We start from the raw sequence: 27,189 nt of genomic DNA on the forward strand, positions 1-27,189 counted from the left end.
TCCTCCCTTTGCTCCCCTCATGTTTCCCCCATTTTCTCCCCTCACCTTTCCAACCCTTTTCTCCCCTTCTGTTTCATACCTTTTCTTCCTCTCATTTCCTGTCCTTTTCACTCCCGTTTACTGTCCTTCTTGCCTTCTATTTCCCAGCTTTTCCTTCTCATGTTTCACACACTTTTCCCCCTCACGTCTCCTGCTTTCTCCCCTCACATTTCCCGCTCTTTTCTCCCCTCACGTTTCCCGCCCTTTTTCCTCTCATGGTTCCCTCCCCTTTCTCCCCTCACGTTTCCCTCCCCTTTCTCCCCTCACGTTTCCCACCCATTTCTCCCCTTATTTCATACCTTTTCTTCCTCTCATTTCCCGTTCATTTCGCTCAAGTTTATTTTCCTTTTTGCCTTCAATTTGCTGCCTTTTGTCCCCTCACATTTCCCCCATTTTCTCCCCTCACGTTTCCCGCTCTTTTCCCCTTCACGTTTCCTTCCCCTTTCTCCCTTCATTTTTCCCACCATTTGTTGCTTATTTCATTTTAAAAGATATATGTTCCTAATATACATATGTTACTAACAAATGTAATTTATATTTCTTCTTTATTGATATAAATTACATGTATAAAGTAATTAAATTTATAGAATTAGAGGGGGTTCAGAGCAGCCTGTGGCTGGGCTTGGATCCAGCCACACCGACTCCTCCCCAAGGATTTTAGACAGCCAGGTCCAGGCGCCAAGGATCCTTCTCTGTGGCCTGCAAAATTTCAGATATTTCAGAATATTTCACGTTCTGTGACAGAATCAGAGCCCACACGAGCCTGAAAAGACCAGCAGATGCATCGGGGGCACGTGGCCACCACAGCTCCTCTTACTTTCCTGCCGGCAGACGAACTTGGAGCGGCTGCAGAGGCCATCAAGAGCCATAAATTTTGTGTCTTGAATGCCTTGAAAAGATGTCCCAGCAGCTTGCCCAGGACTGGCACCTGGATCTCTGCTCTCATTTTGACCAGCCTGGGAGAGGCAGGCAAAAGAGCAGCAGGGCTAAGGGTGGGCAGGAGCCAGGAGGGGACTGGCCACCACCCCGGGGTGACTCCAGGCCACCTCACGCCACGCTCGGGGGCGGTGGGGAATGGATCCCTACCGGTCATGGCTGCGCTTTGAGAGGGACTTTGGACAGCCAGGGCATCCTTTGCACACCTGGTGTGGAGTTGGTGTCCCTGGCAAGCCTGGTGTGAAGGTCCCTCTCCGCTCAGCAGCACAGCACGCGCAGGGAGAATCCTGATTTTCGCTGCTCCCTCAGAGAGTCGAGGATCAGGCTGGTCTGAGCTGCCAGGGAACGGATGGAGGGATCCTTGTCCCGTGCTTTCATTGCGCCAAGTTCTACAACAGAAACGGAGTCCGGATGAGGCCCTGCGTGTGGGCCGAGACCCCCTCAGATCCCCCAAGGCTCCCCACTCACTCGAGAGGACGGCAGCCATGGTCTCCTCGTTCTCCTCTGTCAGGTGTCGTGCAGCCAGCCCTGGGCACAGAGCTCCATCAGCCCCTGCTCCCCAGCAGCATGGCCCCCCTGCCCTCCCCTCATCAGCCTGGGGGTGGAACCAGGCAAGGTGGCCACCAAAGCCACCTGTGATGGCAGGGGGGCACAGGGAGGCCGAGGTCCTGCCCGTGGCAGCCCCAGGGCTGGGGGGACAGGGCCAGGCTGCCCCAAGAGGGACCCTGGGGACTGGGACTCACCAAAGAACCTGAGGGCCGCCTCTCGCAGCGGGGCCTGTGGGCTCAGCAGGTAGGGCTGGCTGGCCAGCACGAACTGTTCAGCCCTGCTGCTGTCCTTGGCCAGCTGCAGAGAGGACAAAGGCGTGGGCATTCCTCAGAGCAGCCCCGTGGCTCAGAGCCCTCCCTCATCCCAGGGCCATGGAGGAGGCTCCGGTGACAGCCCTTTCCCAGCCTGGGGCTTGCCCTCACCAAGCACTCGCCCATCTTCCACATCTGCTCTTTCTGCACCAGCTCCTTGAGCTCTTTCCACTTGAGGAGCTCTGCTACAGCCACGACGGCTTCCTTGGAGGCCTGGGGGGACAAGAAGCTGTGAGGTGGCACCAGGGCCCGTGGAAGGAGCCCACGCCACAATGGCCGGGACCCCTGAGGGGTGTCAGCCACCCATCTCTGGGTCAGTGCTCAGCCTAGACATCGGTACCTTGGCCACGCTGGGGGCCTGGTCACTCATGTGAAGAACAAGCTGGACCAGGGCCTTCCATGAGTTTCTCCTCATGGCCTTCTTGTCCCTCCATGCCGTTTTGCCCAGCAGCTCTCCGAAGAGGGCGATGGAGCGCTCCCGCACGCAGTCTTCCTTCTGGTTAGGAAGGAGGAAAGGTGAGCTTCGCACACAGTGGCTCCCTGCCCGCGGCCAGGAGGGGATGAGCTGATGTTTCCTGCCCTTTTTGCCCTCACGTTTCTTGCCCTTTTTCTCCCCTTATGTTTCCTTCCTTTCTCTCCCCCTCACGTTTCCCGCCCTTTTTTCCCCTCACATTTCCCGCCCTTCTTCCCCTCACGTTCCCCGCCATTTTCTCCCTTCACCTTTCCCACCATTTCCTCCCCTCACATTTCCCTTTTCCCCCTCATGTTTCCCACCCCTTTTACCCTCACGTTCCCCACCATTTTCTCCCCTCACGTTCCCCACCATTTTCTCCCCTCACATTTCCCTTTTCCCCCCTCATGTTCCCCACCATTTTCTCCCCTCACATTTCCCTTTTCCCCCTCATGTTTCCCACCATTTTTTCCCCTCACGTTCCCCACCATTTTCTCCCCTCACCCTTTCCCTTTATTCCCCTCACATTTCCTGCATTTTCCCCCTCATGTTTCCCACCATTTTTCCCCTCATGTTTCCCACCATTTTCTTCCCTCACCTTTCCCTTTATTCCCCTCACATTTCCTGCATTTCCCCCCTCATGTTTCCCACCCTTTTCTCCCCTCACCTTTCCCTTTATTCCCCTCACATTTCCTGCATTTTCCCCCTCACGTTTCCCGCCCTTTTCTCCCCTCACCTTCCCCACCATTTTGAGACGAGGGTCGATGCACCGGGCTCCCATCCCAGAGCAGGCAGAAGCCCAGCCGGGCTGCAAGGCCCGGAATCCATCCCAGGAGAGCCCAGAGGAGCAGGGACAGGCTCCCAGGACTGGGCTGCAAGGCTCGGAATCCATCCCAGGAGAGCCCAGAGGAGCCTGGCCTGCACCCAGTGCTGCTCCCAGGGCTGCGGGGCCGCTGTCACTGCCCAGGGCCCCTCTGCAGGGTCAGGCTCCCACATCAGCCTTACCGCATCAAAGAGCATCCAGAGCCTCTGCACCACCTTCAAAGCCATGCCGCTGGCCTCTTTCTCCTTCAGCTGCCCCAGAACGTTGTGGAAGGTGTCCAGTGCCATCACTGAAATGTCCCAAGACCAATACCCCAGGAAGTTCAGCATCTCGGGCAGGAGGCCCTTCATTTTTTTTGCCTGCGTACAAGACAGTTTCCATTCCGTGAGAATTTCTGGGCCTGGTCAGCTCCCAAAACAGCCACCAGGCCACATCACGGCAGGCAGGGCGTTCGGAGCAGTCATCCCAGCACCTGACTCTCAGCCCAGGCCAAGCCACCATCTTCTCTGAGACCTCAGAGTCCAGGCGCCACATTCTGCCCCCGACAGCCGCCTGCTCACCGTCTTGGCGCTCTCCGACAGCGTCTCGAGAGCCCTGAGCACCAGAGGGACCATTTCCGCGTTTGGAGACGTCCGAAGGCTCAAGTTCTTGTAGAGTGGCCTTACTTGGTCCTCCAGCACATAACCGTCGATCAGCACCTGGAAGAAAGCAGCAGAGAGCTGGCGGGGCTCCCCTGGCACAGCTGAGGGCAAGGGCACGTGGGCTTTCCCTGCGGACTCACGGACAAGAAAGTGAGGCACGCCTTCTGCTGGTCAGTGAAGATGTCGTCATGCCAGCCCTGGAGATGCAGCTCATTCAGAACCTTCTCCAGAGTCTGGCGCACAGAGAACATCGCCTTCCACAGACTGAGGTTGTCGCTGCAAGGCAGGACGCCGTCAGCGCGGCTGCCTCGGCTACCGCAGCGCAGCCTGGGCCAGCCCTGCAGGGCTTGGGGTGGCCCTGGAGGTCGACATGGCTGACAGGGTGTGGGGGCACCCTGCCTCTGGGCTGCCTGGCCAGCTTTGGCTGCCACGGGCCCGGGCTGGGAAGCGTGGTGGGATGGAGGCCCAGCTCCTTTTGGGGCTCCTTGGCTCTGGCAGCCAGAGAGTCTCCCCACAAGGAACAAGCCCTCCAGGTGGTCAGGGCCAGTACCTGAAATTCGGTGCGGCCTCCAGAGCTGTCGCAATGACCCTCCCAGGCCACTTGTTCGCCATGAGGACAAGGAGGGAGTGAAAGCTGTGAGCGATGGTTGTGTTTTCCTCGTTACAGTAGCGAAAGATGTGTCTCACAACCTTTGGCACCTGCAGGGAAAACGGGTCAGAGCGGTGCTGCCGTGTCGTGGGCCGCCCTGCCCATCCCTCTGTCAGGATTTAAATAACGCAGTTAACCCATCTCAAAGCACTGCCAAAGAAGGAAATTCGCGTAAGTCACCACACCAGGCACAGATGGCAAAAGGGAAGGTGTTGATTCCAGATCCAAACAGATGTTTGGAATCAGCACCCCGGACAAAATGCCACTGTGCAGACTGTGGGAAAAGCACAGACAGCACCAACAGCAAGAGCAGGTGAGGCAGATCTGGCTGAGCTGCTCTGCTGCCTCAAGGTGGCTTCAGGAGCCTCACCCACCTGGCTTTGGGAGGGGACGAGGCAGGAACATGACTGGACTCAAGGGCAAGGCAATCCCACCACAGGCCACTTACATCCATCAGCCACACCTCAGGGGAGTTCATGGCCTCCTCCAGAAACTCCATTGGCACATTCTTGTTCAGGAGGTTGGAGCATCCCAAGATCTCGATGGCCTCAAGGACGACTTCTGTCCTCTCTGCAGGCCTCAGGTATCTCCCAAAGGCCTGCAGCAGGAAGGAAGGGAGCAGAGGCCAGTGCCAGCCAGTGCCCTTTTTCCCCCCTCACATTTCCCACCTTTTTCCCCCTCACTTTTCCCATCCTTTTCCCCCTCACTTTTCCCATCCTTTTCTGCCCTCACATTTCCAATCCTTTTCTGCCCTCACATTTCCCATCTTTTTCTCCCCTCACATTTCTCATCCTTTACCTTCTCACGTTTCCCCCACGTTTCCCCCGCTTTTCTCCCCTCAAGTTCCCCGCCATTTTCTCCCCTCACGTTTCCCGCCATTTTCTCCCCTCACGTTTCCCGCCCTTTTTCTCCCCTCACGTTCCCCGCCATTTACCCCCCTCACATTTCCCTCCTTTTTCTCTCCTCACGTTTCCCGCCATTTTCTCCCCTCACGTTTCTCGTCTTTTACCTTCTCACGTTTCCCTTTCTCCCCTCACATTCCTCGCCCACAATTTCTCACAATCCTCATTTCACCAGGGACAGCCCCACTTGTTCTGTGCCCCTTTGCGCACACAAATCCCCTGCTGATGCCACAGGTGAGAAGCCCAGCGAGGTGAGATGGCTCCATACCTGAACTTTGCAGCTTCTGGACGCGTTCACCCAGGAGGTGATCTCAGATTCCCAGTGTTTGGGGGGCTGGACTTGACTCTCTGGCATGTCACCTAAAAAGAGGTGACAGCAGCGCTGGGGACACGGTGGCACCCGCACCGAGAACACGGGGCCATCACAAGGCCGAGGAAGACAAACAGGTGTATGTGGGGATGTGGCCGTGCACGGGAACGCAGCCCACCACAGCTTCTCTTACATTTCTGCCTAGAGAGGAACTTCATGAGGGAGCAGAGAATTTCCACCACCATTGAGACGGTTTCTTGTGGCCTGAACAACTTGAAAAACAGATGGCTCAGCAGCTTGCCCAGGACTGGGATCTGGATCTGCCCTCTGGCAGCGCCATTGTCCTCATCTTCATCATCCTGAGGGAGGCAGGGAGAGCAGCAGAAAGGCTGAGGCGAGGTCTGAAGGCACTTTGGGGCTGCGGCTGTACCAGGACACAGGGACGGCCTGGCTTGGAGGGCGGCCGGTCCTTACCTGCTCGGTGGAAGAGTCAGCCAGCAGATGGCTCAGCAGCCTGATCCTGCCCAAGGCCCTCTCCTGCACTGCTGCCATGTCAGAGAACAGGTAGTCCAGCAGAACCTGGGAACGGAGAAGCTGCAGGTGAGCCCCACAAGCAGACACCAACCCCAGCAGCAGCAACATGGCTGCCCTCCTAAGAAACACTTGCACCGTCCCTCCAGGCTTCCTCTGCCCTCAAGCAAAGCCTGCAGGGAGGGTTATCCTTTGGCAGGAGCCAGGACAAGACTGGACACAACCCTGAGCTCCTTCCCCTCCGGAGTGAGGAACACCTGGAGGTGTTCCTTCCACTTCCCCACTCTGTGCACGGGCCAGACCTCCAAGATGTCCTGCAGCACCTCGCAGCTTTTGGAGCCGGCAGAGTTGAGCACCATCACCTCCAGCATGGTGTCCATGGACTGCAGGGCCTGCGAGGATGACAGAGAGCGGTGGCCGTGATTCTGCTGTCCCTCCCGTGCCAAGGAGAGCGATCTGAGCTCCCAGTGAGAGGAGAGGGACACGGGAACAGGCTGTGTGCTGCGGGCAGAGCAGCCAGCAGTGCTGGATGTGGCTGTAGCCCGGCAAGGGATGAAGGAACGAGGGTGGGAAACTGAGGCTGAGACCATGGCCTGCCCTGGATCTTCGGTCCTAAGGCAGCACGGGGAGGCCAGGAGCCTCCAGAGGGACTGGAGGCTCCTCCAGTTCTCCCAGCACTTACCCGAGTGCAGAGGGTTGCTTGCAGGCTTGGCATTTCCCAGCGTGGACGAAGGAAAAAGACGCTGCTGAAGCAGAGTCTTAAAATCTTTCTGGTCTCCAGCGGGGTCCCGATGGTGCTGCCAAGAGCGAGGGGCCCAGTTGGACACTGGGAGCAGCACCTCAAGGTCTCCCGCAGCGCTGCCAGAAGGGATGGGCAGGTGGGCACCAAGCCCTGGGCAGGGTCTGCGGGCCTTTGGGCCAGTACCTCAGTCCGGCGAAGGCGAGCATGGCGAGCTGCCTCACCTCTGTGCAGATCTCATCCTTGGGCTCCAAATTCAGCAGCAGCTGCAGAGCACAGCTGAGCTGGAACCTGGCAGCTGCCAGCACCCACTGCCACCAGAGCCATCGCAGGCTAACGGGGGTCCTCGCCCCCTTCCCCAGAGCCCCCCTCACCTGGATCATCTCCACCAGCTTGTATCTGCTGCAGAAATCATTCAGGTCCTTGGAGAAGTCATGGAGCTTGGAATCTCTGCAGAGCGTGGAGACGCTGTGGAGGAACTCCTCCTTCTGCTCCCCTTCCTGGAACTGGGGGACAGTGACAACGGAGCAGCATGAAGCAAGGACACCCAGAGCTCCGCGGGAGCAGAGCCAGCAGCCCCGGCCAGGCACGGCCGCCATCCAAGGGCCGTGGGTACCTTGCTGGGGCAGGTGGCAAAGGCCTGGATGAAGTCCACGGAATGTCGCGCATAAGCAGGTACCCAGGTGGCATCTAACAAAGAGGGAGAGAAGGGAGAGCCGTGCCGTGGCAGGAGAGGGGAAGGAGCAAGAGCTGGGTCCCCTTTGCTGCTGGGACCCAGCCCTGCCCGGTCCCTCGGGGCCCCTCACTCACTGAGCTGCAGTGGCTGCACCAAGATCACCTCGGCGGGCCTCGCTGCACATCTGCTCTTCTGAGGAGCCGCCACCTCCTTCCAGACCATCTTGAGCCCTCTAGGAGGTCTCTTCTTCATTCTACAGAAGAAAGGATGGAAAACGTAATCAGGTGGAAACCGGATGGCTTCAGGGCAAGACCTGAGCGGTGCTCACAGGTTTGTCACCAGCTGTGTGCTCCCATCCCGTTTTGTCCCTGTCCTGCTGGACACTGTGGGCTGCTCCTCAACAAAACCTGGTGACATGGGAGCTGGTGGGTCACAAGGGGCCCTTTGTGACACCCCCATTGTCCCCAGCATGGTGCTCCCACCGAAACATTCCACGCGCTGCTCCCTTCTCCCCCTTCCCTCTGAGGCGGGATGGAGAAGAGAACCGCAGGGGGAAAATATGAAAGGCCGCAGGTCGAGTTGGGAATAATTTATTAAAAGCAGCAATGATACAAAGCACGAGCCCTGAGCTGCTAAAGATTAAAAAAGACCGAGGCCTGTGATGGCAGCAAGGGGGGTGGACATGGAGACACCCAGGAGTGGAAGACTCGACAGGAAAAGTCAGATTTGGGGGAGGAAATATGAGGGGATAAAAAAGCAGGAGCAGTAAGGGAGAAAATGGTGGGAAAGGTGAGGGGAAAAGGGCGGGAAAGGTGAGGGGAAAAATGGGAAACAAGAGGGGAAAAAAGGATGGGAAATGTGAGGGGAGAAAAGGGCAGGAAACGTGAGGTGAAAATGAGAAATGTGAGGGGAAAAAGGGTGGAAAAAGAGGAAAAAATGGTGGGAAGCATGAGGGGAGGAAAGCGCAGGAAATGTGAGGGGACAAAAAGGGCGGGAAACGTGAGGGGACAAAAAGGTGGAAAATGTCAGGTAAAAAATGAGAAATGTAAGGGAAAATTGGTGGAAAAAGTGAGAGGAAAAAATGGTGGGAAAGGTGAGGGGAGAAAAGGGCGGGAAAGGTGAGGTAAAAATGAGAAATGTGAGAGGAAAAATGAGAAATGTGAGGGGAAAAAGGGTGGAAAAAGAGGAAAAAATGGTGGGAAGCATGAGGGGAGGAAAGCGCAGGAAACGTGAGGGGACAAAAAGGGCGGGAAATGTGAGAGGAGAAAAGAGCGGGAAATGTGAGGGGAGAAATAGCAGGAAACACGAGAGGGAAAAAGGTGGAAAATGTCAGGTAAAAAATGAGAAATGTAAGGGAAAATTGGTGGAAAAAGTGAGAGGAAAAAAATTGTGGGAATGGTGAGGGGAGAAATGGGTGGGAAACATGATGGGAAAAAAAGGTGGAAAATGTGAGGTAAAAAATGAGAAATGTAAGGGGAAAAAGGGCGGGAAAAGAGGAAAAAATGGTGGGAAACACGAGGGGAGGAAAGAGCAGGAAACATGAGGGGGGGAAAGGCAGAAAATGTGAGGTAAAAAATAGGAAATGTGGGGGGGAAAAGGGTGGGGAAAGTAAGAGGAAAAAATGGCAGGAAATGTGAGGAGAAGAAAGGGTGGGAAATGTGAGGGGAGAAAAGGGTGGGAAATGTGAGGGGAGAAAAGGGTGAGAAAGGTGAGGGGAGAAAAGAGTGGGGAACATGAGGGGGAAAAGGGCAGAAAATATGAGATAAAAAATGAAAAAATGTGAGGGGAAAAAAAGGTGGAAAAAGTGAGAGGAAAAAATGTTGGGAAACGTGAGGGGAGAAAAGAGCGGGAAACGTGAGGGGAGAAAAGAGCGGGAAACGTGAGGGGAGAAAAGAGCGGGAAACGTGAGGGGAGAAAAGAGCGGGAAACGTGAGGGGAGAAAAGGGCGGGAAACGTGAGGGGAGAAAATGTTGGGAAACGTGAGAGGGGAAAATGGTGGAAAATGTGAGGGGAAAAATGGGAAATGTAGGAGGAAAATGGTAGGAAGGTGACAGGAAAAAATAGCAGGAAACATGAGGGGAGAAAATGGAGGGAAACGTGAGGGGAGAAAATGGAGGGAAACGTGAGGGGAGAAAATGGAGGGAAACGTGAGGGGAGAAAATGGAGGGAAACGTGAGGGGAGAAAATGGGAAATGTAGGAGGAAAATGGTAGGAAGGTGACAGGAAAAAATAGCAGGAAACATGAGGGGAGAAAATGGAGGGAAACGTGAGGGGAGAAAATGGAGGGAAACGTGAGGGGAGAAAATGGCGGGAAACGTGAGGGGAGAAAATGGCGGGAAACGTGAGGGGAGAAAATGGAGGGAAACGTGAGGGGAAAATGATAGGAAGGTGACAGGAAAAAATAGCGGGAAACGTGAGGGGAGAAAATGGAGGGAAACCTAAAGAAAATGAGAAAATTGCAAGACAAATGACACAAGCCCAAGGGTGCCATGGTCGGGATCCTGCTTGGATGCAGCAGCTCAAAACGTTTCCGTGTTGGTGCACCCTGAAATAAATTGGTTTGTGGAAGAAGACATCTGAGACTGCGGGGTTGAAGTGTGAGGAAGAAAAACGAGCCTGACCAGGAGAGCCCAAAGCCATGGAAGATTCCTACCACCTTTGGTCCCACGGAAGGGAACCACCTCTCTCCCCGAGATCCCACGGGAGGAAAAAACATCAAAGCACAAGATGGAAAATTGTAAGTTTTATTCTTGGAAAGGGATTTCAGCGCAAGGTCAGGAAGGCAGGGCCTGGGTGGGGGTCGGGGGGGAGGATCGGGGTTGTTTTGGGGGAGTTTTGAGGGGTTCAGAGGGGGAGGTTGTGGTGGGGAGAAGGAAAAAATGGGGTGTGGGGTAATTTGGGGCAGAAACAGCAGGATTTGGGGGGATTTGGTGGATGGGAAGGGCATTCATTGGGAGGGATTTGGCCGTGTTGGGATTGGGAGGAATTTGGGGTGGGAATGAGGGGTTTTTGGTGTGAGAAGGGGAAATTTGGGGTGCAGGGAGGGCATCTGGGGGCTCGGCGTTCAAAAGGGGCTCCTCAAAGAGGAAAATTTGGATTGAGGGGGCAAAAGAGGGGGAGTGGGGCAGAAAAGGGAATTTTGGGGCTGGGGAAGAGGGAGGCTGGGACATCCCCCAGGGGAAAATTGGGGTTTTAGGGTGAGAATTGGGGGGTCCCCCCCTTTCCTACCACGTATCGTGACATGTCTTGGGTGTTGTTGAGACCTTTAATTGCTCCAAGGCTCTGTGAAGTTTTTTTTTGGGGGGAAAGGGGGAATTTGGGGGGTGGGAAAAGGGGTAGGGGGTGTTCGGCAGGGGTCTGGGGGGGATTTTGGGGAAAAATTGAGGAGGGGGTGAATGGGATTATGGGGGGGGCACAAGATTTGGGGTAGGGCCAGATTTGGGGGGTCATGAGAATGGAAGGGAGCAGATTTTGGGGGGGGTCAGATGACTTGAGGGAGGGTCTCAAACCCCCCATCCCCCTTTTGGAGATCCCTGGGACCCTCTAATCTCCTCAGGACCCCCCAAAGGCACCGAGGACCCCCCAAAATCCCCATGGGACCCCCCAAACCACACTCAGAACCTCCCAAAATACCTTCGGGACCCCCCAAAATGCGCCCAGGACTCCCAAAATCCCCTCAGGACCTCCCAAAATGCACCAAGGACCCCCCAAAATCCCCTCGGGACCCCCAAATGCACTGAGGACCCCCCAAAATCCCCTCAGGACCTCCCAAAATGCACCCGGGAACCCCAAAATGTGCCCAGGACTCCCAAAATCCCCTCAGGAGCCCCTAAAATGCACCCAGGACTCCGAAAAGCCCCTCAGGACCTCCCAAAATGCACCAAGGACCCCCCAAAATCCCCTCGGGACCCCTCAAATGCACTGAGGAACCCCCCAAAATCCTTTCGTGACTCCCCAAAATCCCCTCGAGAGCCCCTAAAACGCACCCAGGACTCCCAAAATCCCTTCGGGACTTCCTAAACACACCAAGGACCCCACCAAAACGCACCGGAGACCCCCAAAATCCTCTCGGGACCCCCAAAATCCTCTCGGGACCCCCAAAATCCCCTCCCGCAGCCCCCAAACCCGCCCCCGCTTCAGGGCGCGCGGCCTCTCTTTAATATATGCAAACCCCGCCCCCGTACGCGAGCGCCGCTTCCCAATAAGGAGCGTCAGGGGGCGCGGTCGACGCGAGGGCGTGGCCCAGCGGAGGGAGGGGCGGTTGTGATTGGGCGTGGCTCACCGTGAGGGCGTGGTCCGCGTAAGGGGGCGTGGCCACGCTGGCGGCGTCGCCTGGCAACGGCGCGCGGCGCGGGTCCTCCCACCCGGTAGGCGGCGCTACCCGTCGTGCCCCGCGCGGCGCCGCCCCCCAGCGGAGGGAGCGGAGGAGCCGCGGTAAAATGGCGGCGGGGCCCGGGCGGGGGTCGGGGGGATCGGGGGCGGTTTTGGGGGGTCCTGAGGGGGTCCGGAATGGGGACGGGGGTCGTGAGGAGGAGTTCGGGGTGGGGAGAGGGGAGAAAGGGGGGTTCGCGGTGGTTTGGGGCGGGAACGGCGGGGTTTGGGGGGGGTTCGGGGGGCGGGAGGGGGCGTGAGGGGAGGGGAGAGCTGAGGGGGTTTGGGGAGGATCGGGGGGGATTTGGGGTGGGGATTGGGGGTCGGGGGCCGGAAAGGGGGGATTTGGGGTGGCAGCGGGGGATTTGGGGTGCGGGGAGGGGGTTTGGGGTGGGATGAGGGGTTTGGGGGAAGAAAAGGAGGATTTGGGGTGCGGGGAGGGATTTGGGGGAAGAGAAAGGAGGATTTGGGGTGCGGGGAGGGATTTGGGGGAAGAGAAAGGAGGATTTGGGGTTCTGGGAGGGATTTGGGGGAAGAAAAGGATGATTTGGGGTGCGGGGTGGGGATTTGGGGTAAGAAAAGGAAGATTTGGGGTTCTGGGAGGGGTTTGTGGGTTTTGGGAGGGATTTGGGGGAAGAAAAGGAGGATTTGGGGTAAGAAAAGGAGGATTTGGGGTGCGGGGAGGGATTTGGGTGAGAAACGGAGGATTTTGGGTACCGGGAAAGGGTTTGTGCTAAAAAAAGGCGGATTTGGGATCCGGAGATGGGGTTTGGGGGAGGAACGCAGGGATTTGGGGTCAGAGGAGGAGATTTGGGGTGAGGGGAGGAATTTGGGGTGGGAAAGGGGGGTTTGGGGGCGGGAATTGAGGATTTTGGGGAGAAATTGAGGATTTTGAGGGAGAAATTGAGAATTTTGGGGTAAAAATGGGGACTGAGGTGGAATTTGGGATGTTTGGGGGCTTTTAGGACAGGGAGGAGAATTTTAGGATTGGGATTTTGGGGGGAATTGGAGGATTTTGGGGCAGAAATTGAGAATTTTGGGGGTAAAAGTGAGGATTTTGGGGCAGAAATTGAGGATTTTGGGGGTAAAAGTGAAGATTTTAGGATGGAAATTGAGAATTTGGGACAGGAATTGATGATTTTGGGGCGAGAATTGAGAATTTTGGGGTGAAATTGAGGATTTTGGGGCAGGAATTGAGAATTTTGGGGCGAGAATTGAGAATGTTGGGACAGGAATTGATGATTTTGGGGCGAGAATTGAGGATTGTGGGGAGAAATTAAAATTGTGGGGAGAAATTGAGAACTTTGGGGGTAAAGGTGAGGATTTTGGGATGGGAATTGAGGATTTTGGGGAGAAATTGAGGAATTTGGGATGGGAATTTGGGATTTTGGGGCAGGAAATGAGGATTTTGGGGGAGAAATTGAGGATTTTGGGGCAGAAATTGACGATTCCAGAGCGAAAAAAGAGAATTTTGTGTGGAAATAAAGAAGAGGAGAATCCCCCCAGTTGAGGGGATTTGGACCGAGGGACCACCCCCAATTTGGGGAGCCCCCAACCCCCCCTTTTGCCCCCCCCCAGGCCGTCGCCGTCCCATGGAGGAGGAGGAGAAGCCCCCCCGGGGGGGGGAGGACCCGGCGGGGCCGGGCGAGGACGGGGGGGGGCCCGGGGGAGCCCCCCCGGAGCCTGAGGGGTCCCTGCGGCCCAGCCAGGGGCTGCTGGTGAGACTGGGGGCGCTGGGGTGGGTTTGGGGGGCTCTGGGGTAATTTGGGGTGGTTTGGGGTGGTTTTGGGGGGCTTTGGGGGGAGATTGGGGGGGCTGGGACCCCCCTCAGGCGGTTTGGGGTGGGTTTGGGGGGGCTGGGACTCCCCTCAGGGGGTTTGGGGTGGTTTTGGGGTGGTTTTGGGGTAATTTGGGGTGGTTTTGGGGGGACTTGGAGCTCCTGGAGGGGGTTTTTGGGGTGGCTTTGGGGTGGTTTGGGGTGGTTTTGGGGGGACTTGGCGCTCCTGGAGGGGGTTTTTGGGGGGGGTTTGGGGTGGTTTGGGGGAAGATTGGGGGGGCTGGGACCACCCTCAGGGGGTTTGGGGTGGTTTTGGGGGACTTTGGGGTGATTTTGGGTGGTTTTGGGGGGTTTTTGGGGTACTTTGGGGGTGATTTGAGGGGAGATTGGGGGGGCTGGGACCACCCTCAGGGGGTTTGGGGTGGTTTTGGGGTGGTTTTGGGGGGACTTGGAGCTCCTGGAGGGGGTTTTTGGGGGGGTTTCGGGTGGTTTTGGGGTGGTTTGGGGGGAGATTGGGGGAGCTGCAGCCCCCCTTGAGGGGTTTTTGGGTGGGTTTGGGGTGGTTTTGGGGGGTTTGGGGATGATTTTGGGGGGGCTGGGACCCCCCCTGGGGGGGCTGGGGTGGTTTTGGGGGTCTTTGGGGTAATTTGGGGTGGTTTTGGGGGGACTGGGAGTCCCCTGAGGGGGTTTGGGGTGGTTTTGGGGGGCTTTGGGGTATTTTTGGGGTGGGTTTTAGGGTGGTTTTGGCGAGGCTGGGACCCCCCCATGAGGGGTTTTTGGGTGGCTTTGGGGTGGTTTTGGGGTATTTTGGGGGGGTTTTGGGGTGGTTTTGAGGGGGCTGGGACCCCCCTCAGGGGTTTTGGGGTGGGTTTGGGGTAATTTGGGGTGGTTTGGGGGGAGACTGGGGGGACTGGGAATCCCCCTGGGGGGTTTTTGGGTGGGTTTGGGGTGGTTTTGGGTGGTTTTGGGATGATTTCGGGGGGCTGGGAGTCACCTGAGGGGTGTTTGGGGGGATTTTTGGGGGCTTTGGGGTAATTTGGGGTGGTTTTGGGGGGACTTGGAGCTCCTGGAGGGGGTTTTTGGGGGGGTTTCGGGTGGTTTGGGGGAGATTGGGGGGGCTGGAAATCCCCCTGGGGGGTTTTAGGGGGAGTTGGGGTGGTTTTGGGGGGTTTTGGGGTGGTTTTGGGGGGGCTGGGACTCCCCTCAGGGGGTTTGGGGTGGTTTTGGGGGGTTTTTGGGGTATTTTTGGGGTGATTTGGGGGGAGATTGGGGGGGTTGGGAGATCCATGGGGGTTTTGGAGGGGCTTTGGGGTGGTTTTGGGGGGACTGGGAGTCCCCTAAGGGGGTTTGGGGTGGTTTTGGGGGTTTGGGGGTATTTTTGGGGGGTGTTGGGGTGGTTTTAGGGGGGCTGGGACCACCCTCAGGGGGTTTGGGGTGGTTTTGGGGTGGTTTGGGGGGGCTGGGAACCCCCGTGGGGGGTTTTAGGGGGAGTTGGGTGGTTTTGGGGTATTTTTTGGGGGGGTTTTGGGGTTGGGACCCCACCTGAGGGGTTTTTTGGGGGGTTTTGGGGTAATTTGGGGTGATTTGGGGGGAGACTGGGGGGGCTGGGACCGTCCCTGGGGGGTTTTAGGGGGGGTTTGGGGGGCTTTGGGGTGGTTTTGGGGTGGTTTTGGGGAGGCTGGGACCCCCCCCCGAGGGGGTTTGGGGTGGTTTTGGGGGGCTTTGGGGTAATTTGGGGTGGTTTTGGGGTGTTTTTTGGGCTATTTTTGGGGTGATTTGGGGGGAGATTGGGGGGGTTGGGAGATCCCTGGGGGGTTTTGGGGGGGCTTTGGGGTGATTTTGGGTGGTTTTGGGGTATTTTTGGGGTCATTTTGGGTGGTTTTGGGGGGGCTAGGACCCCCCCTGAGGGGTTTTTGGGTGGGTTTGGGGTGGTTTTGGGATGATTTCGGGGGGCTGGGAGTCCCCTGAGGGGGTTTGGGGTGGTTTTGGGGTGCTTTGGGGTAATTTGGGGTGGTTTTGGGGGGACTTGGAGCTCCTGGAGGGGGTTTTTGGGGGGGGTTCAGGTGGTTTTGGGGTGATTTTGGGGGTTCTGGGACCCCCTTGAGGGGTTTTGGGGGGCTTTGGGGTATTTTGGGGTGGTTTTGGGGTGGTTTTTGGGGTATTTTTGGGATGGTTTGGGGTATATTTGGGGTATTTTTGGGGTGGTTTTTGGGGTTTTGGGTCTTTTTGGGGTCTTTTTTGGGTATTTTTGGGGGTATTTTGGGGGATATTTTCGGGATGGTTTTGGGTATTTTGGGGTATTTTTTGGGTATTTTTGGGGTGGTTTTTTGGGGTTTGGGTATTTTTTGGGGTATTTTTGGGATGATTTTGGGGTGGTTTTGGGTATTTTGGGGTATATTGGGGGTATTTTTGGGGTGATTTTGGGGTTTTGGGGTATTTTGGGTATTTTCAGGGTATTTTGGGGTGGTTTTGGGTATTTTGGGTTATTTTGGGTGTTTTGGGCGTATTTTTGGGGTATTTTGGGTTGGTTTTGGGGTATTTTGGGTGTTTTCGGGGTATTTTGGGTGTTTTGGGGTATTTTGGGTGTTTTCGGGGTATTTTGGGATATTTTGGGGTATTTTGGGTGTTTTCGGGGTATTTTGGGTTGGTTTTGGGGTATTTTGGGTGTTTTGGGCGTATTTTTGGGGTATTTTGGGTTGGTTTTGGGGTATTTTGGGATATTTTGGGGTATTTTGGGTGTTTTGGGGTATTTTGGGTGTTTTGGGGTATTTTGGGGACCCCCCTGAGCGGTTTGGGGTTCCCCTCCCCCGCAGAAGGCCCTGCAGCGCCTGGTGAGCAGCGGCTTCACCTGGGGACAAGGTGAGCTCACCCCTGTCACCTGCTGTCACCTGCTGTCACCTGGGGGGGCCCGGTGTCACCTGGGGGGGTTTTGGTGTCACCTGGGGGGGCCCCAGTGTCACCTGGGGGGGCCCAGTGTCACCTGGGGGGTCCTGATGTCACCTGAGGGGAGGGATGGTGTCACTTGATGTCACCTGGGGGGGGTCCCGGTGTCACCAGGGGGGTCCCCGATGTCACCTGGGGGGGTCCTGCTGTCACCTGGGGGGTCCTGGTGTCACCTGAGGGGTCCTGATGTCACCTGAGGGGAGGGATGGTGTCACCTGGTGTCACCTGGGGGTGTCCCCAGTGTCACCTGAGGGGAGGGATGGTGTCACCTGAGGGGAGGGATGGTGTCACCTGGTGTCACCTGGGGGTGTCCCCAATGTCACCTGGGGGTGTCCCCTGTGTCTCAGGTGTCCCCTGTGTGTCCCCAGAGCCCCCCCGCAAGCCCCCCCGGCAGCGCTGGTGTTGGGGACCCCGGCCCGAGGGCGGCCCGGTGAGTGACCAGCGCAGCCCAGTTTGTCCCAGTATAGCCCAGTATATCCCAGTATATCCCAGTGCCCTTCCCAGTCCATCCCAGTGCAGCCCAGTTAGTCCCAGTGCAGCCCAGTATATCCCAGTCCATCCCAGTCCATCCCAGTCCATCCCAGTCCATCCCAGTCTATCCCAGTCCCTCCCAGTTCCCTCCCAGTTCAATCCCAGTTCCATCCCAGTCCCTCCCAGTCCATCCCAGTCCCTCTCAGTATATCCTAGGTCATTTCCCAGTCCATCCCAGTTCCCTCCCAGTCCCCCCAAGTATATCCCAGTCCCTCCCAGTCCGTCCCAGTCTATCCCAATATATCCCAGTTCATTTCCCAGTCCCTCCCAGTCCCTCCCAGTCCGTCCCAGTCCGTCCCAGTCCCTCCCAGTTCACTCCGTGTATATCCCAGTTTACTTCCCAGTTCCCTCCCAGTCCCTCCCAGTTCCCTCCCAGTCCATCCCAGTCCCTCCCAGTCCCTCCCAGTTCCATCCCAGTTCCCTCCCAGTCCATCCCAGTCCCTTCCAGTCCCTCCCAGTCCGTCCCAGTCCCTCCCAGTCCCTCCCAGTCCATCCCAGTCCATCCCAGTCCATCCCAGTCCCTTCCAGTCCCTCCCAGTCCATCCCAGTCCGTCCCAGTCTATCCCAATATATCCCAGTTCATTTCCCAGTCCCTCCCAGTCCATCCCAGTCCCTCCCAGTCCCTCCCAGTCCCTCCCAGTCCATCCCAGTTCCCCCAGTCCGTGCTGACCCCCCGGGGTTTCTCCCCCCAGGTTTGGGAGCCCGCGGGGGGCCCGGGGGGGGCCCTGGAGCAGCTGGAGCTCAGCAGGTGAGGGGGGACCCCAAAAACGGGGGGGGACCCCAAACACTGGGGGGGGTTCCCAAAAACTGAGGGGACCCCAAAAAAGGGAGGTCCAAAAATTGGGGGGGACCCCAAAATGTGGGGGGACCCCAAAAATGGGAGGTCCAAGAATTGGGGGGGACCCCAAAAATTGGGGGGACCCTCAGAATGTGGGGGGAACCCAAAAATGGTGGGGTTCTAAAAACTGGGGGGGACCCCAAAAATTGGGGCGGACCCCAAAAAGTGGGTGGATCCCAAAAATTGGGGTTCAGGGCTCCTCTTTGGGGTTCAGGGCTCCCTTTTTGGGGTTCAGGGCTCCCTTTTTGGGGTTCAGGAGATTCCCAGGACCTCGGGTCCCTTTTTTTGGGGTTCAGGGCTCCCTTTTTTTGGGGTCCAGGGCTCCCTTTTTGTGGTCCAGGGCTCCATTTTTGGGGTCCAGGGCTCCCTTTTGGGGTTCAGGGCTCCCTTTTTTTGGGGTCCAGGGCTCCCTTGTTTTGGGGTTCAGGAGATTCCCAGGACCTCGGATCCCTTTTTGGGGTTCAGGGCTCCCTTTTTGGGGTGCAGGGCTCCCTCGTTTTGGGGTTCAGGACATTCCCAGGACCTCGGATCCCTTTTTGGGGTTCAGGGCTCCCTTTTTGTGGTCCAGGGCTCCCTTTTTGGGGTCCAGGGCTCCCTTTTTGGGGTGCAGGGCTCCCTCGTTTTGGGGTTCACCGCCGTGGCCGTGTCCCCGCAGCGGGGAGGGGAACCCCGAGGACGAGGAGCTGGAGCTGGTGGCCGAGGTTCGCCTGGCGGATCTGGGGGGGCTGGCGGCCGCCTCGGGGCTCCTGCGCCGGGAACGGCCCTGGAGGGCCCCCAAAGGAGGTGGGGGGATTTTGGGGGGATTTTGGGGGGTTTGGGTGGGATTTGGGGGGCTTTGGGGAGGATTTTGGGGGGATTCGAGGAGGTTTTGGGGGGATTCGAGGAGGTTTTGGGGGATTTCAGGAGGGTTTGGGGGGGTTTGAGGGGGGCTTGAGGTATTTTGGGGGGGTTTGGGAAGCATTTGGGGGGCTTTGGGAAGGATTTTGGGGAGTTTGGGAAGGATTTGGGGGGCTTTGGGAAGGATTTTGGGGGGTTTGGGTAGGTTTTGGGGGGCTTTGGGGAGGATTTTGGGGGGATTTGAGGAGGTTTTGGGGGGATTTCAGGAGGGTTTGGGGGGGTTTGAGGGGGGCTTGAGGGATTTTGGGGAGATTTGGGTGGGTTTTGGGGGGCTTTAGGGAGGATTTTGGGGGGCTTGGGGGATTTTGGGGAGATTTGGGTAGGTTTTGGGGGGATTCAAGGAGGTTTTGGGTGGGTTTTGGGGGCTTTGGGAAGGATTTTGGGGGGATTTTGGGGGGATTGGGTGGGTTTTGGGGGTGTTTGGGGGGAATTTGAGGGAATTTTGGGGGTTTTCGGGGGGCTTTGGGAAGGATTTTGGGGGGTTTGAGCGGGTTTTGGGCGGATTTTGGGGGGCTTGGGGGATTTTGGGAGGGTTTGGGGGGAATTTGAGGGGATTTTGGGGGGATTTGAGGAGGTTTTGGGGGCCTTTGGGAGGGTTTGGGGGGAATTTGAGGGGGGCTTGGCTGGGTTTTGGGGGGCTTTAGGGAGGATTTTGGGGGGTTTGGGAAGGATTTTGGGGGGTTTGGGTAGGTTTTGGGGGGATTCGGGAAGGATTTTGGGGGGATTCGAGGAGGTTTTGGGGGATTTCAGGAGGGTTTGAGGGGGGCTTGGGGGATTTTGGGGGGATCCGAGGAGGTTTTGGGGGATTTTGGGGGGATTTTGGAGGGATTTTGGGGGGCTTGGGGGATTTTGGGGGGGTTGGGGGGAATTTGAGGGGATTTTGGGGGGATTCGAGGAGGTTTTGGGGGGTTTCGGGAAGGTTTGAAGGGGTTTGAGGGGGGCTTGGGGGGATTTTGCGGGGATTCGAGGAGATTTTGGGGGGTTTTGGGGGGTTTGGGTGGGTTTTGGGGGGCTTTGGGAAGGATTTTGGGGGGTTTGGGTCGGTTTTGGGGGGCTTTGGGAAGGATTTTGGGTGGATTTGAGGAGATTTTGGGGGGAGTTGGGAAGGATTTGGGGGGTTTTGGGGGGGATTTGAGGGGGTTTTGGGGGTGTTTGGGGGGATTTGGGTGGATTTTGGTTGGGATTTCAGAGGGTTTGGGGAGATTTTGGGGAGGTTTGAGGGGATTTAGGGTGGAAATGGGGAATTTTGGTTGGAAATGGGGAAATTTTGGGAAATCTTTGTAGGATTTAGGGGTGGAAATGGGATATTTTGGTGGGATCTTTATAGGATTTAGGGTGGAAATGGGGAATTTTTGGGAAATCTTTGTAGGATTTAGGGGTGGAAATGGGGAATTTAGGGTGGAAATGGGATATTTTGGTGGGATCTTTATAGGATTTAGGGTGGAAATGGGGAATTTTTGGGAAATCTTTGTAGGTTTTAGAGTGGAAATGGCGAATTTAGGCTGGAAATGGGGGATTTAGGGGTGGAAATCAGGGATTTAGGCTGGAATTAGGGAATTTTGAGAGGATCTTTATAGGATTTAGGCTGGGAATGGGGAATTTTGGCTGGAAATGGGGAATTTTGAGAGGATCTTTATAGGATTTAGGGTGGAAATGGGGAATTTAGGCTGGAAATGGGGAATTTAGGCTGGAAATGGGGAAATTTTGGGAAATCTTTATAGGATTTAGGCTGGAAAAGGGGAATTTTGGCTGGAAATGGGGAATTTAGGGTGGAAATAGGGGATTTTTGGGAAATCTTGATAGGATTTAGGCTGGAAATGGGAAATTTTTGGGAGATCTTGTAGGATTTAGGGGTGGAAATGGGGAATTTAGGGTGGAAATGGGGAATTTTGGTCGGATCTTGATAGGATTTAGGGTGGAAATCAGGGATTTAGGCTGGAAATGGGATATTTTGGTGGGATCTTTATAGGATTTAGGCTGGAAATGGGGAATTTTTGGGAAATATTAATTTTTTGAGGGCATCTCCCCGGCCTTACCTCAGTCCTCTCCCCCCAGGTCACCTCCCGGGCACCTCCTCGCGTCGCTGGCGCGTCCCCGGGGGTCCCCCGTCCCCCCCGGGCCCCCCCGCCGGCACCCCCCCGGCCCCTCCCCTCCCCCACCGGACCCGCCGAGCCCCTCCCCCCACCCCGGGCCGGCCCCGCCGCCCCCGGGGACCCCGAGCGGCCGCTCCGGGGGGACCCGGGGGACCCCAACAGCAGCAGCAGCGCCCCCCGCAGCCGCCTCCCGCCAGCCGGGACGAGCCCGGCCGCGCCCCGCCGCCGGAGAAAGCCGATTCCTCCTCTTCCTCCTCTTCCTCCTCTTCCTCCTCCCGCTCTTCCTCCTCGTCCGCCTCCTCTTCCTCGGGCCCCCCGCCCGTCTCCGCCCGGCCCCGCTCGCCCTCCCTGGATATTTATGATCCTTTCCACCCCACCGACGAGGAGAACCCGGGGCTGGGGGGCGGCCCAGGGGCCCCCCCGGAATTCGGCTATGGCGGCGGCGGCGGCGCCTCCTCTTCCTCGCCGGGCAAAGAGGCCGAAGGCCGGCAGGACCAGAAGTACGACCCCTTCGACCCCACGGGCTCCAACCCCAGCTCGTCGCGCAGCAGCCCCAGCCCCGAGGAGGAGGAGGAGGAGGAGGAGGAAGAGGAAGAGGAGGAAGAGGAGGAGGAGGAGGAAGAGGAGGAGGAGGAGGAGGAGGAGGAAGAGGCGCCGGCGCTGCCGGACGTCTCGCACAGCATCAGCCGCATCTCGGAGACCTTGGCCGGCATCTACGACGACAACAGCCTGAGCCAGGACTTCGAGAAGGATCCGGAGCCGGGACCGCCGAAAACGCCGCCGAACCCTCCCGGCGCCGACTCCACGCTGCCCGAGGAGGAGGAGGACGAGGAGGAAGACGAGGAGGAGGAGGAGGAAGAGCGGGAGGAAGGCTCCTCGCCGCGCCGCCCCGCCGCCGCCGCCGCCGCCGCCCCCGGAGCCGCGGCGCCGCGTCTTCGTGGTGGATCTGGGCGGCAAAGGCCGCGCCGAGAGCGAGGCGCACGCCAAGTTCGACGGCAAGCTCTCCCTGGAGGTGGTGACCCCCGGCAACCCCAAAGCGCCCCAAATCCCGGCGCCGGCGCCGCCGCCCCAAGCCCGCGGTGCCGCCGGGACCCCCAAACCCTCCCGGCACCGCGGGCGCCGCGAGTGGGGCACGCCGGGGGACTCGGAGATCGAGGAGGGCGAGATCGTGCAGCCCGAGGAGGAGCGCTTCAGCCCGCTGCGCGTCTTCCGCGGCGCCGCCAGCGCCGGTGCCAGCTCCGGCACCGCCCGCGGCCGCGCGCCGGAGCCGCGGGCGCCGCGTCTCCCCGAGGGCGGCGACGACTTCCTGTCGCTCCACGCCGATTCGGACGAAGAAGCCGATTTCGGCGCCGAGGCCCAACCGGATCCGCGCTGGAAAAGCGGCGCCGGCGCCGGCTCCGACCTGCGGCGGAAAATCCTCAGCCAGCGCCGGCTCCGCGCGCCGCCCTCGCCGCGGTCGCCCTCGGCGGCGTCGCGGAAGAAATCCAAACGGTCCCGAGAGCGCGGCGGCTCCGGCGGCGCCTGGGCCGGCGCCAAGAAAGCTCCGGAACCGGCGCCGAAATCCAAGGAGCGGCACCGGCGCCGCGGGTCGCGGTCGCGGTCGCGCCGGCGCTCGTGGTCGAGGCGCTCGCGGTCGAGGGAGAAGCGGCGCCGGCGGCGTTCCGGCAGCTCCGGGCGCTCGCGGCACAAGGAGAAGCACCGCGGCGAGAAGAAGAAGAAGAAGCAGCGCTCCCGCTCCAGGGAGCGGCGCGGCTCCCGGCGCGACGGCGAGGGCAAGGCCGCCGAGAAGGGCGAGGCGGCGCGGCGGCGCGTGGTGCCGCCCTCGGTGCAGGAGCTCAACGACTCCGACCTGTTCGCCATCAAGAGGACCATCACGGTCAACCGGCGCGCCGCCGCCACGCCCGAACCCAAGCGGGAGGTGCTCTACGACTCGGAAGGGTTGAGCTTCGAGGGCTTCTCCGACCGCGAGCACGCCGAGTTCCCGGCGCGCAAAACCGAGGCGCGGCCGGCGGCGCCGGAGCCCGGCAAGAAGGAGAAGGAGAGGAAGCGCGGCCGCCCCGAGGAGAGGCCGGCGGGGAGGGAGAAGTACAAGAAGAAATTCAAGGATTACGCCGAGCCCGGCGCCGCCGAGCCCGGCAAGAGCAAGGAGAAGCAGCGGGAGAAGAGCGGGCGCAAAGGGAAGACGGGCGGCGGCCACAAGGACGGGGCGGAAACGGCGGCGCCGAAAGCGGCGGCGGCGGCGGCGCCGAGGAAGGTGAAGCTGCAATCCAAGGTGTCGGTGTTGATCCGGGAGGGCGTCAGCTCCACCACCACGCCCGGCAAGGACGGCGGCGGCGCCGGGATCGGGGTGAAGTTCGCCCGCGACGCCGAGAGCCGCGCGGCGTTCCTCAAGGCCGAGGAGAAGGCGGAGAAAGGCGCCCCCAAAAGCGACGGCGGGCAAGGCCGCGACGCCGGCGCCAAACCCCGCAAGGCGAAGCCCCCCAAGGTCAAGGGAGGGGTGAAGAAAGTCAAGGTCAAGGCCAAGGGCGAGGCGCGCAAGAAGAGGAAGACCAAGGTGAAGAGCGGCGGTGGCGGCGCCTTGAAGAAATCCAAGGCCGACAGCTGCAGCCAAAGCGCCGCGTCCCCCCCTCTCCGCCTGCCCCCCAAACCCGAACCCGCCTGGTCCGGCTCGGAGAAATCCCCCGGGGGAACCCCCAAACCTCCCAGCCCCCCGTCCCCGGCGGCCGCCGCGCCCCCCAAAGCCGCCCCGGCGGCCGCGGCTGCGCCGGCCGAGCGCGAGCTGACGCCGGACTCGCAGACGGTGGACAGCAGCTGCAAGACCCCCGACGTGTCCTTCCTGCCCGAGGAGGGCGCCGGGGGACCCCCGCAGGCGGCGGGGACGGAGGGGACGGGCACCGGGGACCCCCCCGGAGGGGACCCCGAGGCCGACAGCCGCTGCGAGGCCAAGGAGGAGGCGGCCAGGGCGCCGGCGGCGGTGCCGGTGGTGCCGGCGGCGGCGCCGGGGCCGTGGAGCCTGCAGGGCGGCGTGGACTGCGCCACCAGCGGCGTGCTGGCACGTAGGTCGCGGGGTTTGGGGACGGTTTTGGGGTGTCCCGATGGTTTGGGGGATGTTTTGGGGTGTCCCAACATTTTTTGCGGGTTTTTGGGGGGTTGTGCTGGCACGTAGGTCGCGGGGTTTGGGGACGGTTTTGGGGTGTCCCGATGGTTTGGGGGGGGTTTTGGGGTGTCCCGATGGTTTAGGGGGGTCCCCCGGGGGTTTGGGGACATTTTCAGGGTGTCCCCGGGGGTGACAGGCCTATTTTGGGGTGTCCCCTCAGGGTTTTGGGGTGTCCCCCGGGGGTTTGGGGACATTTTCAGGGTGTCCCCCGGGGGTTTGGGGACACTTTGGGGGTGTCCCCCGGGGGTTTTTGGGGTGTCCCCTGGTGACAGCCGTTCTCAGGGTGTCCCTGGGGGTTTTGGGGTGTCCCCGGGGGTTTTGGGGTGCCCCGGGGGTGACAGTGGCTCTGGGGGTGTCCCCGGGGGTTTCGGGGTGCCCCGGGGGTGACAGTGGCTCTGGGGGTGTCCCCGGGGGTTTTGGGGTGCCCCGGGGGTGACAGTGGCTCTGGGGGTGTCCCCGGGGGTTTCGGGGTGCCCCGGGGGTGACAGTGGCTCTGGGGGTGTCCCCGCAGTGACGGCGCTGCTGTTCAAGATGGAGGAGGCCAACCTGGCCAGCAGGGCCAAGGCGCAGGAGCTGATCCAGGCCACCAACCAGGTGGGGACACCGCGGGGGGACACGGGGACACCACGGGGACACTGGGGGGACATGGGAACACCCAGAGTGGGGGGACATGGGGACATGGGGAGGGACACTGTGGGGACATGGGGAGGGACATGGCCAGGGGACACCGGGGGGACACTGGGGACACTGCAGGGACACCGGGGGGACACGGGGAGGGACATGGGGACACTGTGGGGGACATGGGGACACCCAGAGTGGGGGGGACACGGGGAGGGACACGGGGACACTGGGGGGACACTGTGGGGACACGGGGAGGGACATGGGGAGGGACATGGGGACACTGTGGGGACATGGGGACACTGGGGGGGACACAGGGAGGGACATGGGGACACCGGGGGGACATGGGGAGGGGACATGGGGACCCCAAAATGGGGGTGGGGACACCCCAAAATGGGGATGGGGACCCCCCAAATGGGGTTGGGGACACCCAAAGAAGAACAGGGACCCCCCAAATGGGGGTGGGGACCCCAAAAATGGGGGTGGGGACCCCCAAAAAAGGAACAGGGACCCCCAAAAAAGGGGTGGGGACCCCAAAAAATGGGTGGGGACCCCAAAAATGGGGGTAGGGACACCCAAAAAGGGGGTGGGAACCCCAGAAAGGGGGTGGGGACCCCAAAATGGCGTTAGGGACACCCAAAAAGGGGGTGGGAACCCCAGAAAGGGGGTGGGGACCCCAAAATGGGGGTGGGGACCCCAGAAAGGGGGTGGGGACTCTCAGAATGGGGATGGGGAGCCCCAAAAAACAACAGGGACCCCCAAAATGGGGGTAGGGACGCCCCTAAATGGGGTTAGGGACCCCCAAAATGGGGGTGGGGACCCCCAAATGGGGGTGGGGACCCCAGAAATGGGGGTGGGGACACCCAAAATGGGGGTGGGGACACCCAAAAAAGGGGTGGGGACACCCAAATGGGGGTGGGGACCCCAGAAATGGGGGTGGGGACTCCAGAAATCGGGGTGGGGACCCCAAAAATGGGGTTGGGGACCCCCCAAATGGGGTTGGGGACCCCAAAATGGGGGTGGGGACACCCAAGAAAGGTGTGGGGACACCCAAATGGGGGTGGGGACCCCAGAAATGGGGGTGGGGACCCCAAAAAAGGGGTGGGGATCCCAAAAAGGGGTTGGGGACCCCAGAAATGGGGGTGGGGACCCCAAAAAAAGGGGTGGGGACCCCCAAAAAGAACAGGGACCCCCAAAAAAGGGGTGGGGACACCCAAATGGAGGTGGGGACCCCCCAAAATTGGGGGTGACGACCCCCCCACCCCAATTTCGGCCGTCGGGTTCCTCGGCAGATCCTGAGCCACGGCAAGGCCGCCCCTCCCCCCCTGGGCCCCCCCCCAGGCCCCCCCCCGCCCCCCCCCGGCCCCCCCCCAGGCGCCCCCCCCGTACCTGGGGCCCCTCGGGGGCGGCCCCCCCGCGCCCCCCACCCCCACCCTGCCCGGCCTGGGGACAGCCGCGGGGACAGCGGCAGGAGGAGCCACCTACGGAGGGGACAGGAGGGACGGCGAGGGCCGAGGGGACAGCGACAAGGTACGGGGACATGGGGACATGGGGACACTGGGGGGACAGCGACAAGGTACGGGGACATGGGGACACTGGGGACATTGGGGACAGGAGGGACGGCGAGGGCCGAGGGGACAGCGACAAGGTACGGGGACATGGGGACATGGGGACACTGGGGACACTGGGGACATTGGGGGGAGAGGGGACAGCGACAAGGTACGGGGACATGGGGACACTGGGGACATGGGGACACTGCGGGGAGAGGGGACAGCGACAAGGTACGGGGACATGGGGACACTGGGGACATTGGGGACAGGAGGGACAGCGAGGGCCGAGGGGACAGCGACAAGGTATGGGGACATGGGGACACTGGGGACATGGGGGCACTGGGGACACTGGGGGGAGAGGGGACGGCGACAAGGTACGGGGACATGGGGACACTGGGGACATGGGGACACTGCGGGGAGAGGGGACAGCGACAAGGTACGGGGACATGGGGACACTGGGGACATTGGGGACAGGAGGGACGGCGAGGGCCGAGGGGACAGCGACAAGGTACAAGGGGACATGGGGACATGGGGACACTGGGGACACTGGGGACAGGAGGGACAGGAGGGACAGCGAGGGCCGAGGGGACAGCGACAAGGTACGGGGACATGGGGACATGGGGGCATTGGGGACACTGGGGACATTGGGGACACTGGGGGGAGAGGGGACAGCGACAAGGTACAAGGGGACATGGGGACATGGGGACACTGGGGACACTGGGGACAGGAGGGACAGCGAGGGCCGAGGGGACAGCGACAAGGTACGGGGACACCGGGACACTGGGGGGAGAGGGGACATTGGGGACAACGAGGGCCGAGGGGACAGCGACAAGGTACGGGGACATGGGGACACTGGG

General features: G+C 59.8%; 1 protein-coding gene across 1 annotated transcript; it reads left to right on the forward strand.

The window, feature by feature from the left end:
* Positions 1 to 11,849: 11,849 nt before the first annotated feature.
* LOC119696231 (splicing factor, arginine/serine-rich 19-like) lies at positions 11,850 to 26,358 on the forward strand (the record flags this gene model as incomplete). Its single annotated transcript, XM_038125948.1, is given in 10 exon segments — positions 11,850 to 11,991; positions 13,507 to 13,646; positions 16,519 to 16,564; positions 16,996 to 17,078; positions 17,872 to 17,927; positions 18,628 to 18,800; positions 20,970 to 22,207; positions 22,209 to 24,063; positions 24,676 to 24,758; positions 26,075 to 26,358. Coding segments are annotated over 9 exon segments (3,944 nt in total), but the record flags the coding sequence as incomplete, so codon positions are not given.
* Between the last annotated feature and the right edge of the window lie 831 nt (positions 26,359 to 27,189).

This window comes from Motacilla alba, unplaced genomic scaffold, assembly GCF_015832195.1.
Source record: "Motacilla alba alba isolate MOTALB_02 unplaced genomic scaffold, Motacilla_alba_V1.0_pri HiC_scaffold_262, whole genome shotgun sequence".
In the NCBI taxonomy this organism is placed as follows: Eukaryota; Metazoa; Chordata; class Aves; order Passeriformes; family Motacillidae; genus Motacilla; species Motacilla alba.